The sequence below is a fragment of the Rhipicephalus sanguineus genome, chromosome 4 (genome assembly GCF_013339695.2).
Source record: "Rhipicephalus sanguineus isolate Rsan-2018 chromosome 4, BIME_Rsan_1.4, whole genome shotgun sequence".
NCBI lineage: Eukaryota > Metazoa > Arthropoda > Arachnida > Ixodida > Ixodidae > Rhipicephalus > Rhipicephalus sanguineus.
In genome coordinates this window covers 11,560,768-11,579,142 of record NC_051179.1, presented here as the reverse complement: position 1 = coordinate 11,579,142, position 18,375 = coordinate 11,560,768, and the positions used below count along the sequence as shown (strand labels likewise).

Genomic DNA, 18,375 nt, shown 5'->3' with positions numbered 1-18,375 from the left:
GGGCTGACGCTAAGTCGCACCATAAGTTGCCCTTTAAGCGCCAGTGTTGTCGACGTGCCTGGTAAGCCCACGATGTGCACACAGCCTATTACACTTACAAAAACACGTCGATCCACCTCGTAACGCTTGGCTCAAAGCCATAAAATACAGCATAGAAGTACTCGCTGACTGCTTCGCATAAAACCGATTCATACAACGCATGGGATCTGTCGATTTTTTTTTTCCTACGAACATGTTTGAGGGCCTGCACGTGCTCTGGGCGCCGGCGCCCCTGCAGAGCACGTGCAGTCCACGTTGCACTTTACGTACGTGAGGTGGCTGCTAGCTTTTTGCGAACCACGCCGTCCGTCAAACACACATGCAGGGCAAACGGATCGAGGACGCCCGTGAAGTGATCCGACTTTTCCCCCTCAATGACTTGAGACATGTCAGCAATTCGTACAAGCTATTGCTACTTTGTAACTTCGCAGAGCTCAAGAGCAAAAGAGAGAAGGCGCTTTCAACCCCCCAAACCACAGCGATCAGCATACAGCGCAATCGAGGAGCAATCCAAAGGCTCGTCACAACATTGCGAGGAGCATCGGGAACGGCCGGGGGCAACCGCCGCCCAGCGCTATTTCTGGACGGGTGGGAAGAGCATGCATGCGCACCTAAACGGCTTGCGAAACCACTACGCGAGACGTGTCGCAAGCGCATTCAAGGCGCCAGCCAGACGGACGGAGAAGAGCGTTACGCAAGAAAACATGTTCGGTCAAATACCGACGACCGAGGCTCGTGAAATATACCTGCGCGTCTTCCATTCCAGCTGAGTCCACTCCCAGTGAACAGTACAGCCGTCGACCAGCTGTGCAGGACTCGGCTGACGGACGCGTCTGCCGTAGTCAGGGCAGAAACATTTTCGACCGCGATATGCATCACTTCCCACGATGTCACAAGTGCCGACAGTGAGCTGGGTGACGCTAAGCGAACGATGCGCTTGAAGAGTACGCAACGTCCGGCCGTGATGCGAATCGCTTAGTCGCCCTCCGATACGTCACAGCTCGTCATCGTTAAAAGTCAGTGTGTGCGTGTAACCACAATGGAAACAGTGTCCCCAATGAACGGTGGCTATAACTCAGAACCCGTTCCATTTTTATTCTATACCTACCAACCGCAATGCACAATCGGTCGAACCCTTCCTGGCTATATACCCATATACCCATTGCACTTGTTTGTCAAGGGACGCAACGAAAGCTGCGACACCATCCCAATTAAACAAACTTAAGATGGCTGTTCTGGAGGTCGATACTCGCCGGTGGCGGCGAATTAGCGCATAACTACATTTAGCGTATAGAGGCCGTCGAGCCTTTCTTTCAGAACGGAGTTCTCCGGCATTCTCTGTTCTATCTCGGAAAGGGGGCGCGCGCCGGCTATTCCGCACATCATGTTTGTTCGGCGTAATCTACCCTCTACTTACTCGCGATTTTCACGTCACGGATTTTTGTTGTTGTTGTTGCATCCGGTCGCCGCTTGATCGAGAGGCAGAAAGGGACCGGCGCGAAAATGTTCGAACATTGAGAAACGAAAACGAGTTGCAGCCGACCACGAGGATTGGACACCTCTGACCCTTTGTTCACAACAGAGCACATTCTACTCGCAATATACTTCCGCGGCAAAATAAATAAATAACTAAAATAAAAGCAGTACGCCAGGCACGCCCATGCTTGCCCACGTTTCCCCAATTGGGGAAGAGCTCCTGGCTATTTCTTTCGTAAACATTCTTACAGCTTCGACTCGAGATGGCGAAAGGAGGCAGCGGGAATGTTGGGGGACAGAAGCCTGCGCGGATGCGTCGGCAGCGCACTAGAGTTGCCAGTTCCGCTTATAATAAGCGGATTTGGGCTTCTTTTTTCGCCGAGTCGCTTGCAAAATTTTCCAGTCGCTTGTCGCGTTTTTTTGGACTTATTTTCATTTTTACAGCAAATACAATTAGTTTAGTGATCATCACGTTGTTCACCAGCAGCGCGTTTGTCGTTTACTAATAGCGCACTTGTTGATGACTGAGCAGTTGAGTGTTCAAGTCAAACATACGCTGGGGGAATCAACAAGTGAAGTTTAATCATGCACAGGAAAACGTGCATTCAACCGAATGGAGACCCTGGAGACAATGTCAAAAGTAAATATGTGCTTTCGTTCGTAGTTGTGCATATTTTCAGTGTACAAAATAATTAAAGTTATTTTTTAACTACCCTCCGTATTTGAGTGACATTTTTTTCTTAAATTAATTTTTCATTAATTCATTAAATTTCCGCTTCTTTTGCGAAGGTTATTTGCTTGTTAGCTCGGTACCATCTGGCAACTCTGCAGCCCCGAGAAGCACGCGTTGCACGAGGCCCATCACTCTCGGGCGACAGCTGTCAATCGGGAGTCGCCTGGCGGTGCGCGGCAAGTCGCGAGCGCAAATAGCCCAAGAAACGGGCTGCAGGTAAACATAGCGGAGCAACGTGCCCGTTTAGAAATAAACCTTTCACGCGGCTCAGCACAAAACCAGCCGGGAAAAACCGGACAGAAGCCTGTTTTTAGGAGCGCGCCAACGGACACCCAACGGCAGAACACAACATGGACCAACATAACAAAGCCAGTCATCGAGTAAAAGGGCTGCTACACAGCGTGCGGAGCGTGGCGAACGTATACGCTACAGCTACCCAGCTAACTAGAGGCAGCTGAAAGTTGCTCTACAGCTGTTGCGTAACTGGAGAGGAGTCCAAGGTCGCTCGCTTAAACGAGCAGGCAACACACAGTGCACCGGCTGAGAGCGGGCGAAAGAACGCGTGGGGGTCGCTGAAGGCGCCCATCAACCCTGGGTCCGAGGTCGAGCAGTTCGTTGGGTCGTTGGGTCGCCTTTCCGGAGGTGCACTGAGGGACGGGGGCGGAACCACGTTGCTTTCTGTTTGTTTTCTGACGTCATTTTCATTTTTATGTCTCGCGCGGAGCGGCTGCATGCTTTTTGAAATAAGCATGCGTCTTTTCTGTCGTGTGGTCTACCAACGCCGCGCTCCTCTATGCAAGGTGCTTTTAGGGGCGAAGCTCCTTAGGGTGTGGGTCTGTGCCTCCTCTGTAGTATGAAGGAAAGTGGAAATTTTAAGGGCTCGTTTTTTTCTTTGTTATACACAATATTAATGAGAACTAACAGACAATAATGCCAAGGAAAGTATAGGGGATGTTATTAGTAGCAAATGTAATGTAAATGTGAAGAAAGAAAAGTGAACGAAAAGATAACTTGCCGCGGGCAGGGACCGAACCTGCGACCTTCGAATAACGCGTCCGATGCGCTACCAACTGAGCTACCGCGGCGGCCATTCCCCCCGTCCACTTTATGGGGTATATATGTGCATTTTAAGCGTGTAGTGTCAGTCAGCGCCGCCAGTAGCCATGACGGCGAGTGTGGAACACTCTTTTTCTGTCATTTGGCGTCACGTAGTACGTGAACTTATTAAGAGCTGGCAGCTGAACAATAATCCCTCGCATACTACCTGAAAACACCAAGTCTGCCAGAACGAGACCCTCGCTATGAATGAAGGAAAGTGGAAAATGCACATATATACCCCATAAAGTGGACGGGGGGAATGGCCGACGCGGTAGCTCAGTTGGTAGAGCATCGGACGCGTTATTCGAAGGTCGCAGGTTCGGTCCCTGCCCGCGGCAAGTTATCTTTTCGTCCACTTTTCTTTCTTCACATTTACATTAGATTTACCACTAATAACATCCCCTATATTTCCTTGGCATTATTGTTATTATTGGCGCGGAAGTTTGCCAAATCGCAAACTCGATCCGGAGCGGCCCCGACCGCGATCAAAAGTGTTCGTGCGACACCGGTGAAAGCAAGCTCGACGGCACGCAGAAGTTCGAGCCGTCGTGGTGTCGGCTGTTACGACGGTGGCAACGATACACGGCAATGATACACGGTTTGTTGCTTTTGTTCCTGCAACAATGCTCGATCTATTGCTCGTGTGCCTGCGACGCGCGAGTAATGAATGGATACGACATACGACCAGCCCGCGGGCCACCGTCTCAGTTTTTATATCAAAACAACCAAGTAGCTGTCTGGTACTGGAACGACGGCCAACGTGATGTCGTATACGTACAACGCTCAATCCAGGATGCGGTCGACATTGGACGCGTCCTCACTAACGTACTGACATCTTTAGGGCGCATTAACTAATACTCCACTCACCCAGCCAACTCGTTCAGCACTTTCAATTCCAGGGTTCGTTACTGAACTCAGCTGACGTCTGGCCAGCGCTCAAGCGAGTCCAGTTTCCAAGACAGATTATTCGGGAACACAGGAGGCTTATGTTCGAAATAGATCACGACAATAACTTCGGAGAGAGAGAGAGATAAAAGCGAAGGAAAGGCAGGGAGGTTAACCAGGTTGTACCCGGTTTGCTACCCTACACGGATTCCTTGGAGCCTTGGATTCCTTGGATTCCTTGGAGCCAATCCTTGCAAGCCTTTTTTAGCATCTCGCAGAGGAACTGATGTAAATAACTTCGGAAATATTACGTGCGCCTACGACCTGCGTATCCACCGTCATAACAGCGGTCGCCACAATGGCTGGAACTTCTGCGTACCGTCAAGCTTGCTTTCACACTGTGTCATAATACCGGTGTCGCACGGACACTTTTGATCGCGACTAGGGCCGACACGAATCGAGTTTGGCTCACTGGTTAGCCAAATCGCGATTAAAAGTGACCATGCAGCACCTCAGACTATGTCGTCATCAAACCTGTGATCGAATGTGCCCGTGTGAGCCTGCCGGCGCTGTCGGCTCCATGCTCTGCAGTGTTGTTCCTACCCGCGCAAAAGAACAATGACTTTGGAAAACATACAACCGCTGCACACGAAAAAGAAGAAATGAAGAAAAAAAAAGAGGAAACTGAAGTGACGTTAGGAAACGAACAACAACAAAAAGAAAAGTGACTCCGCCCCCGTACCTCAGTGAACCTCCGGAAAGGGAGACCCGAGTTCGTTCCCGCCGAGCAGGATCGGCAGGGACGGCGCAGCCATTAACAATTATGAGTGCGCATATCGCAAGGGACGGTCCTGTTCTCCCTGAGTGACGCCATGGCGCGCATGTCAAAGGTCACGATATGCGCTAGCGCCGAGCAAGAACCGGCGGAATGCGAGAACAGTACACGCACAGTTTCACAGCGTGCAACGCTGAGGAAGCCACGCAAAAAACTACGGTAATCTCGCACCGTAATGGGCCAGAAATGACAAACCCGTAAAGGAAAAACAACCCAGTTCATTCTTCGTCTTTACGCCTTTCCACTAGATTCTTGAATGTGCAACCTCCTCCCATTCAGACCACGGCGGGCGCTAATCGAACCCGTAACCTTGTGCAGCGGAGGATGAAAACCAGAGGAAACAACAAATGGGCCAAACCGACGGACGGCCGCGTCATGCCCGAATCGAGCCACGCTGAGCTCAATTGCGTTCGCTCACCCCACCGCAAGGGCGAACGCGAAAGGCCATCGCAGGCGGCCGCCAGAGGGCGAGCGGGCGCGCGTCGTACACCGACCCATTCCTTCGAAGGACGAGCCCAAGGGCGGAAAAACAACGCGCCGCCGCGACATGTGCCCACGGAAGCGCAGCCCGGAGGAAATTCTTCCGGCCGATCGCTGGTTACACCGGCGTAACCGGAAGGCTACCGGCATTTCCGAAACATATATATGACGTTATATTTGGAAGGCCTGCCTGCCTGCCCGTAATGCGAGCGGCTAATCGCGTAGTAAACCGGGACACACAAACATATTTCGAGCTGCAACAGCGACCTGTCGCAAACTGAGCCATGGAATACTTGGGCTGGCATACGTTAATCACGACGCAGCTATGCAGCCAAGCGCGCGCCCCCGGAGATGCACGGGGGCGGCCTCAAAAGTGGGTCAACGAACCAAACAACAGCCTACGTGTCGCGCGCCACGCATAGAAAGGCTGACGGCAGAAATGGGAAAGGGCGTATCAAACGCTTCTTCACCCCTCACCTACTTTGCACGTACGCAGAGCTCATTTATGCTCCGGTGATTATCACTGGAGAGCATACCTCGTGTTGCGTGTCAACGGAGCTTTCGCACTTCTAAAAGGCATCACGCACTACGAACGTTTGAGCGAACTGAGACAAAGTACAACTAAAAAAAAAAAAACGATTTTTTCCTGCATTAGTAAGTTACTCTTTCGCAATATCGAAAGCACAACCCTCGACGCGAGAAAGAAAATGCAGGTGACGATGACAGTTCCCGCCCCAACTCTTTGTGACGTCATAGATTGTGACGGAGACTGTCAGGGCCTACATAGTTCTCCATTGGTAAAAATTAAAGGGACACTAAAGGCAAATATTAAGTCTACGTTGACTGTTGAAATAGCGGTCTAGAAACCACGTAGTGCTACTTTTGTGCCAAGGAAGTGCTTATTTTGAAATAAAATCACGTTTTAGTGGTCCGCATCGCCTTAGCGCACCTCAAATCACCCGCCTGAAAGCGGTGTCTCACGTCACTGCTGCCGTGCCCAACGTTGCCCGCCTTTACTGCGCAGCGGCGTGCACTGGCGGCGGGCGCCATTCCGGCATTCGGCAACATCACATGGATGCGGCATTTTGCCGAACTTTCTATCAGAGCGACTTTCACGAGCGCGCAAAACACACGCGGCAGTACGCGATACCGAAACTACCACTGAGACGCGACCGCGTGAGCGAAGCAGGGTGCCGGGCGAAGCATGGGCGAAGCGCAGTTCGGCGAAAACGGAACCTTTGAACCACGCGCGCCGTTTCCCATGGCAATGCCAAAGAGGTTCTTTTATCTATTAATCAAACAGAAACGAACAAGCAGCATTTTATTACGTCTCTTGATGCACGGAAGGTTCTTTTATTGCAGCTAGTTTGATTACGAGTGATTAATTGTAGTCGAACTCTCACGTCATCGGGATCATTCTGAAAATGTGCCGCTCGTGGCGCTCGTCGTGTGATACATTTAGCTTAATTTCTCGGTAAGTAGGGCACTGCTGTTGATAATATTGCCGTTTTAGACGTTGTCATACATTGAGCTTTCACTCTGACATAAATTGTTATTTGTCTTTAGTGTCCCTTTAAGCACAGTACTCACGAACTGAAACAGTACAATTTAGGGCTAAGTAACGCACATACTCTTGTTTCCACCGTCTTCTGATCGGGTCATATCAGCGTGATTTCGATTTGAACGCGTAGACCAGAGCCAACATTATCTTGAGAGACCAGATTCGTCGCGACATGACGTGGCTATTTCGAGCAATTGCGCGCACCAGTCGTTACACTAAAAAAATTGATGTCGCGTTTCAATCCGTGAGTACTGTACATTGCTCTCTGAGTGGGCCAGAGTTAACGTACCAACGTTCAGCTTTGTTGGGCCCATAAGGCAAAAACCCGAAAAAGCACTTCGAAATCCGTGACGTCACGCCGACATGAGATTTCAGCGCGAAATTTAAAAAGGGAAACTGAGCTTCATTTTCTGATCTGTTAAGACACATGTGGTGGCAAAATCAGCGACAATACAGTCCTGAAATAATAACTTATCAGTTTAAATTGATTCATTGTTTCACTTTAGTGTCCCTCTAAGAATGTAGTGACGAAAACGTTAAAGCCGGTCAGTGTGACGTCACCAATTTAAGCGACATTCTCGCATCACAGCCGCTTTAATAATATCTGGGGTTTAACGTCCCAAAACCACGATACTATTATGAAGGACGCCGTAGTGGAAGGCTCCGGAAATTTCGACCACCTGGTGTTCTATAACGTGCGCTGACATCGCACAGTACAAGGGCCTCTAGCATTTCACCTCCATCGAAATGCGACCGCCGCGGCCGGGATCGAGTCCGCGACGTTCGGGTCAGCAGCCGAGAACCATAACCGCGACAGCACCGCGGCGGACTTACAGCCGCTTTGGCGCCGGAATTGCAGGGTCGAGTATTTCATACCAACTGAATGCAAAATAGTTGCTATATAAACGCTTAACTTGGTTCTAGAGTGGCTGATTTAGCGACTGCGGACGCGTAATTTACTTAGACAAGCTCATAGTCACCTGTAGGCTTCATCCACACTGGAAGAGAAAACGTCCAAGCATGCGGAAAAGATGTTTTAGTGCTGCATGAGTTAATTTCCCACGCAAGAACACCTCGTACTGATGAATCATTTGGAAGTTCTTTCCGCAAGACATCCATTTTTTGCAGCGAATTTACCGCCTTGCGTGTGTTATAAGTTCTTTTTCACAAGACAGTTTAGGTGATCAAAAAAAAAAAAAAAAAGCTTTAGCCTCTGCGCGTGCTCTGAGAGATAGATAAAGAGTGCGATCCACCTGCTTTCGTAACACTTATGTACTAGGAAGGCGCATTTTCATAACGACGCAATAAATTCCAGCGACAAATGCGTGCGCGAATATTCGCAATACCCCTTGCGACGTCTTGAAGGTACGAAAGCTTGAGAATGCATCGGTTTTTGTAACCGTCGCCGCCGCAGCGGTGGTGAAGCGTCCACCTCCAATGCAGGAGGTACTGCGTTCGATTCCCGGTTACTCATTTCTCGAGCCTCTCCTTCCACCAACAACACTGCGCCGTGCTCCCGGATGCGTTGCCCAATCAAGCGTCTTTCCTCAAACCACCACAACATGAGAGCGCCAGCGGGTCGCTCGTGCAGAAAATAGCGCTCTTCTGACGCACGACCTCGAGAGAAACTCGAGCGCGCACCTCACGAGTGGAGGCTTAATTGTCGTGACATCCACTGTATCGCGGAGAGGGCGTTCTTTATCAGTGCATGTCATTATCATCACGTGTACGGCGCCACTCCCGGAACTGCTTCGTCCCTCGCCACCCCCGACGAAGGGCACTTGTTGACACGCGAGCGCAGTCACACACAGATGCACAAGTGACCTCGAGCATTGCGCGATAACAGCACTCGCCTCCTCTTATCGGCACCGTGGCGCCGAAGGGGAAAGGGTCGGAGGCGGCATGCAGCTGCGCAGTCACTTGCATGGTCACTTGGACGGCTACAACGCGACGGAAGAGCGTGCTTCGGTGGTACGATTCGACGAGGGTTCACTGTGCGACGGAATCAACGGAATCGCGACAGAAACGGAAGTGGTGACAAACAGCGCTTGCCTGGAGGTGGAGGTGCCGCCGGCAAGAGTCCGTCGACTCCGTCACAAGCAGCGCTATCGCCGACACCAAATATGACTTGCTTCGTGACTGAGTTCGGGCAATGTTACGCACGGGCTGCTGCACAATGCCTGTGCTATTCGTCTGACCAGCCAATAAGCCAGCCGGCAAATTTCCACTCGCTTAAGAACTCGCTGTGACGCGGCGTTCCAACGCAGGACCGTTGCTCGAGCTGCACCGCGGCGAGATTCTGCCAATGAGGCTACACCTCGACCAGGGGCGTAGCCAGGAATTTTTTTCGGGGGGGGGGGGGAGGGAGGGGGGTCAACCATACTTTATGTATGTTCGTGCGTGCGTTTGTATGTGTGCGTGTATATATACGCAAGCAAAACTGAAAAATTTGGGGGGGGGGGGGGCCATTGGCTACGCCCCTGACCTCGACCGTGGATGAACTCCACAGAGTTTCCTTGCCGCAAACGAATTCCAAATAACTAGTCGGTAACGTCAGAATGTGCCATAAAAACTGCGGAGCTTCGCTCGTAAGATACTCCGACCGGCACTGGAAGACGCGAGACGGTACCTTTGAGAAGCGTGGCGCTCTCGAGCGGCTTGTTTCCGTTAAAATCTCTCGAGTGTTGAAACAAGCACGGGCCGCGTGTGCACACACGCAGGCTACAACGTTATTAGTGGCAGTTTGAAAAGCGGTGTTACAAGAAGGGCAGCGCGCGACAGAGCGAGCACCGTTGAGATAGCAGCAGCTGCAGTGAGCGGGACGGCGCGCGAATGTCGTCGCGCCGCCACGTGCAAGCCCGGTTCGGTGGGAGAAAACAAAAGCACGTGCTCCCTCGGCGATAACGGAGACCAGGTTGTTGGAGGAGGGGGTCACGCGGCGGCGACGCAACCGAACTGTTTGCGGCCGGAAAGATACGCTGGGCTCGCGGCCCTCACAAAAAATACGAGCCAAGTGCCCACAGTGACGGGCTTATTTAACGGCTGTAACGTGAAGAGGCCGATAAGGAGGCGAGATAAGGTGCTCGCGGTACGACATTGCAGGACAGGCAAATGTATTGCCCGCACTTCCTGATCAGAAAGGAGGAGGGGGGCGCAACTGCAAACCAGTACCTCTGGTCCTAATGTGACAAGCAGTATTCCGCTTATCTCCCGAAAGAGGAGATTGTGGGCAGCTATTTTCGGAAGGTCTGCACGGAAAAGAAATGCCTCCCCCGCAGCAAGCCTCTATGGGCAACATGGCCAGCGCGGGGAATACAGTACAACTCGGAGGGAGCTGCTAAAGCCTGAAGCTGCACGACAGCCTGCTGCACGGCGCTCTTGTGCAGAGCACAAGTTGCCCGGTAAAACACCGGTGATAAACATACATGTACGAAAAAACTTAATTCAAGTATGTTGAGACTGACTACCATGGACACGAGTGCTACCTGTTCGGAAGTCTCAAATAACATTCCTTGGTGGTTTTTGTACAGTCAGCAAAATGTTTCTATGTAAATTAAAGTCGCAGCCTGCATTAAATTGTGGGGTTTTACAGGCCAAAATCTCTCTCTCTCTCTATATATATATATATGCCTGTGAGGCACGTTATAGTGGCAGGCTCTAGATTAATTTTGACCACCCGAGGTTTGTTTAATGTGCACCTAAACATAAGACCGAAGACAATTTTGCACTTCGCCGTCATAAAAATATGGCCACCATGGCTGGTAATCGAACCTGAATTCGCGAGCATGGCAATGCAACAGCTTAGTCACTGGGTTATCGCGGTGGGTTCGTGTCGTGATTAGCACGAGTTAAGGTTATCGGTGAATACAATGATGCGTCATTCTCCTCCAGGAACAATACATCATGCATCACAATTAGAAGATATCAATGTTTTTTACATGCGAAGCCCTTGAACACATGACAAGCAAAATGTTGTAAAAAGTATAATACCAAAATAGTTGCAAGGAGAAACACTGGTGGTAAATTGAAATGTAGAATTTATGTACTAACCCTGAAGCTTGTACTATCTCGGAACTTGTCTTCTGAGCACACCTTGCCTGGCTCTATTAAGCGCGCCGCAAAGCTAAACACAATAGTGATAATTTTCCAAGACTCAGCATGTCCATCTATAGTATAGGGTGTTTCACCTAACATGCGCCTAGTATTAAAAAAAAAAAAACATATGAAACATATGTGCTACACGTGTCAGATTGGCCCAGTATTGTTCGCAACCATACGCAGCCCGTCAGGATATTTTCCCGATCAGCCAAGCTGGGTAATAAACAAAGATTACTTAACTTATTAATTAGTAAATCTAGCGAAAGATCTTCAATGCATCAGTTGTGGCACTTGTTCTGAAACGTTGGAATATTTATTTCATGCTAAAATAACTGCCAATGTGATAAGTTTTAACTAACCTTTATAACAGTAACACTAATGAAAAATATTCAATAGAAAAACTGTTACGCTTGTTAAGCAACCTTGGATTATTTCATCTATGCTAAGATAAGTGCCCCGTTTAATTTTTTTTTCCAGTTTTTTTTTAAGGCTCCGTGAAATTAAAGGGATACTGAACAAAATTTTTCCAGCCGAGATTTTCATCCAAACTGGAAGATTGGGTGCTGACATCGGTAGACACAACCTTCATTTCAGACAGAAACTAGTGGGAAACCAAACTGCCACGTCTAGCTGCTGCACCGTGAACAAGAGGAGGTGACGTTTGGCGCCGTTTAATGCACCTGAAACGTTTAATGCACCTGAAACGGGCATGCCAACAACGGCCGTCGCTGGCATCTCTGAACCCGCTCAGCCCCCCGCCCACTACGGTTACTAGAACCACTACAACCACTATGAACAGCACCAGCAGTGAACAATACTCCTGGGTGGGATAGAGCCCCTAAAGGGGGCACGTCCCAGCGCCTTTACGGCAGGGAGAGAGTGGAATGTGAAGGGGACAGAAACACTTGCACCACGGTGAATGTGACGTCACGGCTCGCACTGGTGTGCAGCCGCTGCACGCTGACAATCCTCCAAAAATACACCTGTTAAAAATATATGTAAAATTAACTGTTTATCGGAACAGTCGTGTCTTCCAAGTAGGATTTCGATTTAAGAAGTATACTTGGTGTAAGTTAGACCCTGTATACAGCCTACAATGTTACAAAGTAGGATAGCAGTGTGGGGGGAACCATTTGGACGACATTCACTCACCATGGGGGTAGGCGAGGGTGGAGGCGCAGGTCTTGGAGACGGCACCTGCTGCCATGAACTGTACAAAGTCACGAGTAGACTTGACGTCAGGGTTGTACGAGTCCCTCGAGGACTCCTTGCGTTGTCGCAGTTGAGCCTTGATGAACTCGTAGATGACAAAATGGATGATGGTTTCAGAGATGCCAAAGTACGAAGCAGTGATCCCCTTGTAGAAGCCCAGCAGTCCATGCCTCTGGTAGATGTCGCGAATGCACTGCAGTGCAGAGATGCTGCCATACATCCTGCCAAGAAAACAATTGAAGAATGTGGTCAGTGTGGCCTAAACGATTAAAGTTCTCATTTTAAAATGCTACTAAATTATGCAGTAGTAAAACGAAAGGAGCAGATATAAGTGTGATGGTAACTGTAAGCGATTTGTAGAACCTCGGTAAACAACCATCTGCAAGTGTTTTACACATGTCAGCAAGCCACACGTAACACGCCACATACGCACTATGGGACATGAACAGATATATTCCTCTAAAGATCAAAAAGAAGGCAACACAACAGCGATCTTCTCTACGCAAGGCCAGCAACACATTAATTATTAATGCTTAGACAGCACTACAGAAATCAGTACATGGGAACATGTTTTACAGTGTCATTTCCACATTACTGAAAAACATGGCAGTGAAATTTGTTACTTCAGTACTTGGAAAATTATGCCACAGATGAATTGCAAACTACATCTACTTTCTTGCCTTATCCATGCAATTACAGAGTAATTTTGTCAAGGTCTTGCATTCTTAGACAGTGGGAAAAGTCCACAAAATCCCTGAAGGATTCTTACCTTTGATCAAGTTGGAGCCTTGTCTTCACGAACCAGATAGGGTTGGTTGCCGTGCAGGACATAAAGCCTGAAAAGACAACAGTTGCAAGCACACCATGGATCCACGCTTCCAATAATACACATAATGATTAGAGCACCAGTGCACTTGCAGCTTGGACCGCACACACATTTTGAAGCATAACACCACTGTGCATTGACAAACACAAACAGGAAATGGAGCAGTAACAGCAACAAACTACTGAACCACTACGCGCAATTCTAGAGTCTTACCAGCGCTGGCTGCCGAACAGATATGTACAATGGGAGTATCCGAAGGAAGAAGCTCGTTGAAGATGCTCTTGGAGTTGGAGTATGTACAGAAGTAGATGGCCCTGGTGTGGTAAAACATGGAAGGCAACAATGGTGTGAGTGGACGACTGCTAGAAGAAGACATTAGGGCAAAATAGGAAAAAAGGGGTGCGCCTGCGCATGCCCCAATCAGCAGCAGCAGCAGCAGCGGCAGCAGCTGTCAAAAATGATGTACCTCGAAGGCGCCACTCCGACCAGGTTAGGTCCGAGACCCTTGAAAAGAGCCTTGGTGCCTTCCATCTCGACTATTTGCCTGGATTGAGTTGGGGGTAAAGACAGAGAGAGAGAGAGAGAGAGAGAGAAAATGTCAGTGTCAGAAATCGCCGAAGCAGCCAATGGCCACGCGCGGGCAGCTGTGCGAGTGCAGAGCTGTGGCAGCGCAAAAGGGTACGGTAGACATGTGCAGATGCACCACTGTACAAGCAGCAACACAAACAGCAACGACTGCGCTACCGCAGCATTACCCATGACTCGCAATGCACCACACAACCTGACTTTGCAAGTGGTTCAGCATTTCATTTAAGAACCGCTGTGTGTTAAAGATGGATGAATATCGCCTGTGTAGTGACACTCGGGTGACAACCTGTATCTGACAATGTCATAATGGACAGTCTACACATTGCTGCTTCCTTGTATGCATCTCCTGGTTGTGTACAATAACAGGTCCAAGCACAATTGCAAGTGCTGCATATTAACACTGACCTGCAAAGTTTAATCCTAGCAAATTACTGCTATTCTGGTGTCTATTTTTACAATTAATTTATTGGCCACTCACAAATAAGTCGCAAAAGAGGAGGGAAGATTAACTTCCAGCAATCTTGCTAGCTTTTCAATGCAAACAACAAAGGCAAGAACTTGACACTTTTCATAGTAAACTTACTTTCATTTAGTAGAACCCATACATTTTGGAGAATGATATAAGCCAGGGCATTTTTTTTTTACTACTAAAATATTTGTATTAACCCAATGCACTGAGCACAACTCGGAATTGGCAGACCAAATGGAGGCCGACAATGCACAAAATAATGTCACGAATGACTCCACTGTTAGCACAACGGAGTGCTGAAAATACCATATAGCTTATGCCATATTCCTTAACTGCTGAATTTTATGAAATTCACTTTCAACAGTATTATGAACTTCACAACCTGGCATACAGCACTGTAACATAAAATTATGAGCCTTCCAATTTGCTGACCCAAAAGGTAAGACAGTCAGTGTCGACTATGTGATTTGTAAAACCCATGGTCTCTGGCCATGATATCCAGCTTGAATGAAAGATAGGTAGGGTTGTTAACTTTCTCTATATGTGCTAATTGACACTGGTGTCACATTCACAGTATCTATGAAGACTGGAACCCCAACGTTACTGAAGTCACCTAGCCGGTTACAAAATGGCAATTACTAGCTCAAATTTGGAAGCAAGACTGACGATGGATCTAAAGGGGCTTGCGACACAGAATAAGCGAGACACACGGCGGACACTCACTTCAGGCAGCGCCATATTCCTATGGAGGGCGCCCTCGCGTTGCTGGTGTTGATCACCGAGGTAGTGAAGCCGCCGCCACTTCCACCCGTTGGGGTCGGCGTGCACGTGCAGGCATTGAGGCCCAGGCGCTCAGCCAGAGACTGGACTGCCGCAGGGGAACCGCCGGGCCCGGCGAAGTGAAAGTTCGCCACCGACGATTGTAGGCGCGTTTTCACCACTTCCAGAGGACAGGTGGCGATGGCACCGGCTGTTCCACCCAGACTGCGAAAGCGCAACGGCTGGATCAGCACCATGCACAAAACTATTGGGGTTTCACGCGCGGTGTAGTAACTAGCGAGTTCCGTGAACTCGTTCTCGCTTATTTATATTTAACAAGCGGTGAACAAACTGACAACAGTAATCGTCAACGCGCTGCAGTACCTGTGCAAAATACCTTGGAATTTCTCGGGCAAGGTTGTTCACTAATGCGCACAATTAAACGCACCTGCTACGAGCACGGCCTTCCGCATGGCCTGTTACAAGTGCGCAAGTCTTTTTGCGCTTGTTGACAACGATTCTTTACCGAACACAAAACGAGACTGCTCTCTTCCTTCTCAGCGACGTCTCTCCCAAAAACATCTGCGCCGTGCAAGAAATTCCGCAGTTCGACTAGTAAAGTGGTTCGCTAACACACGACCAAACATCGTCAACATTCTTGAAGCGTGCGTCACTGGGACACTTTCCTTGGGCGTGTGTGTAAACACACAAAAGTGGCTAGCTTTGTTCTCGGAAAACAAGCCCGACCAAACAGAGCTCCAGTGGATACTGTTAAAACGTTTCTTCTTAAAGCCAACTGTAATCACTGAAGGCCTTCAGAATCGACAATGTAGCTTTCCCGTGCGGAAGCCCGTGGGGAAGGAAAGGCAACTACTACGGCGTCTTCGACAAGTGCTGCGCTGAAGAATGTCAGGCTCTTGAATGAGGACTTTTTCACCATGCCCGCCCCAACCAAAATTATCTCTCTGACTTGCGTTAATTATGCTTGGTCACCATCGTTCCTTTTCACGAAATACGCCAACAGCGCTTCGCGTGGGAGTGGGACACTTCGTAAAATACCCCCCGCCAGCCCCATTGGAATATTAGTCTTCCGCACTTCGCAGTGCTTCTGTAGTAGTACATGGGTGGGGAAATAATACTCTCGATGAGGGAAAACAAACAAAAAGCGACGGGAGCCCTCGTCATTTCGAGAAGCTTCAACAAATACACCCAATCCAAATGCCGGCTTGTTCGGGTGGGCTTGCATCCCGTTCGGGGCATTCACCGGTGGTCGGGAAACAGCGGCCGGTACAATGCCGAGAAATGATAGCAGAGCTAGCAAGGCCATAAACCGCAAGCATGAAATAATTGATCTATCTCCTCACTCTGGAGTAATTAAGTGCGCAGTAACTTTCCCATACGTGGGAATGTCCTTCCATCGTGCAGCCTCCTTTTAACAGGAATGGACGCCGGAACCGTTAAGTCTGACAGAGTAAGCAAACTTGAAAGATGCGTCAAAACATCACCTACAATAAAGAAAAAGCGAAAACGTCGGATAGGTACAGCAAACAATCCGTATTAACGCATGAACTGCTGCGCCGGTGCGAACGTGACCGACACGGCGTCCGCACACCCATGCGGCATCATACCCAAACAACAACGCGTCCTATTTTTTGCCTATAACGATCTGGCAGAACAGAGTGCAGTGAAATGCTATTTCGCAGCATAAGAAAAGCCACACATCCCAATCAATAATTAACGTACATACTTTACGAAACATGCCAGACAAAGGGTGTTGCGGCGATCTAGACAGACGAACGGTGAACTGATTTTTGTCAGACGACTCGGTTCGTGAAGTACGTAGTGGAATAAACACACGGTTACTCGACCGCCACGACCACGATGCAGTTAACCAGCAGCTCGACGAGACAGGCAGCACGTCCGCGAGTGCAACAGAGATAGCGTAAACTCGAAACTCCAGGGTCCACAAGAGCAGCCGTGAGAGCTCAGGCATGGCTCAGCAGCTAACACCTACGACTTTGAAGGCTCTTTCAGGGAGACCTCGGCGAAACCGACGAGAGGGAGCGTCCCAGCGAGCTGCGACGTTGCTCGCCGTTCGGGGTTGCATTACAGCTACCGCAGTACGGTTGACTGCGCCGACATTAAAGGTTCGCTGCTGCGCATAACTTACCCTCCAGCCAAGAGGTGTATTATGGCATCGTATTGAGACATCCCATCCAGAACACATCAAGCCACACACAACAACACCCGTCGCCTGCTTCTGAACGCACTGCTGAAATTTTTCGCAGGACTACGGGCACGCATCTCACGGCACCACTGATTTACCGATCACTTCGCGAGCACGTGAACACTGTGCCGGCATTGGCTATGCCAGGTCACGTGGCAAAATGTTTACTACCAGAGCATCAAGAATAAAAGACGCCCCCTTAAAGCCAGCCACAAGCTGTTCAATATTTTTATTACCAATATTTTTTGTATATAATTTTTTTCTTGAGCATATAAACTGAAAAACGTTTAGAATAGTGTTTGTTTGAAAAAAAAAAAAAGCACGTGGCCTCTGCGATCCGTTCCGACAGCGAGCGACACTCTATGGCGAGCGATGCTGCCGGAGTGGATCGCGGAGGCGAGAAAATGGCCAAACCAGCCAAACTGGCCAAACCGCACGCCGCATTGGCCGTTTTATTTGGTTGTTGTTGCGAGGCGATAAATGTCGGAATGATGAGACCGCTACCAAACTTTCCACTTGGGCTGGCGCCTCACAGCCACAGCTTACTGCCGCGCCATTCTTAAACGCATTTCGCGGGCATTACATTATCAGGAACATTAGGGGCCACGGAAAATGGTTATTCATAAACTTCCTTGACACTGAAATGCCGTGGCGTAGCCAGGGGCGTGAGGGGCTCAAACTCCAACCCCCTAGCCCAAGATGTTTTTAGAATTTGTATGTGCACACAGAACACGCGCGAACATGCATACGGAGTGGTCGGAACTCCACCCACTCACTGCTACACTTGTGCTGAAATGGTATTTTCGACAATTCATTTTCGTGTTATGTAAAGGTGTGGCTCCTCGGAACCAACGAAAATGATACTGCCAATCCAAAGGACACTTTAAAAATATAATAGCTGTTGTGCAAATAGTTAGTTTCGTCTTAATAATAATAATAATTGTTGGGGTTTAACATCCCAAAACCACGATATGATTGTGAGGGACGCCGTAGTGGAGGGCTCCGGAAATTTCGACCGCCTGGGGTTCTTTAACGTGCACCTAAATCTAAGTGCACGGGCCTCAAGCATTCTCGCCTCCATCGGAAATG

At 49.1% G+C, this 18,375-nt stretch overlaps 1 protein-coding gene across 1 annotated transcript in view; it reads right to left on the bottom strand.

Annotated features, from left to right (window-relative positions):
• The window catches only part of LOC125756117 (solute carrier family 25 member 36-A-like), a 62,732-nt gene extending 45,312 nt beyond the window's left edge, over positions 1-17,420 (bottom strand). The window contains exons 1-6 of the mRNA XM_037656622.2: positions 17,230-17,420; positions 15,024-15,284; positions 13,710-13,787; positions 13,457-13,557; positions 13,187-13,253; positions 12,358-12,638 (exon numbers count right to left, since the gene is read on the bottom strand). Coding sequence (XP_037512550.1) covers positions 12,358-12,638; positions 13,187-13,253; positions 13,457-13,557; positions 13,710-13,787; positions 15,024-15,284; positions 17,230-17,270 — 829 coding nt within the window. The 5' untranslated portion in view covers positions 17,271-17,420. The remainder of the gene's footprint in view (positions 1-12,357; positions 12,639-13,186; positions 13,254-13,456; positions 13,558-13,709; positions 13,788-15,023; positions 15,285-17,229) is intronic.
• Between the last annotated feature and the right edge of the window lie 955 nt (positions 17,421-18,375).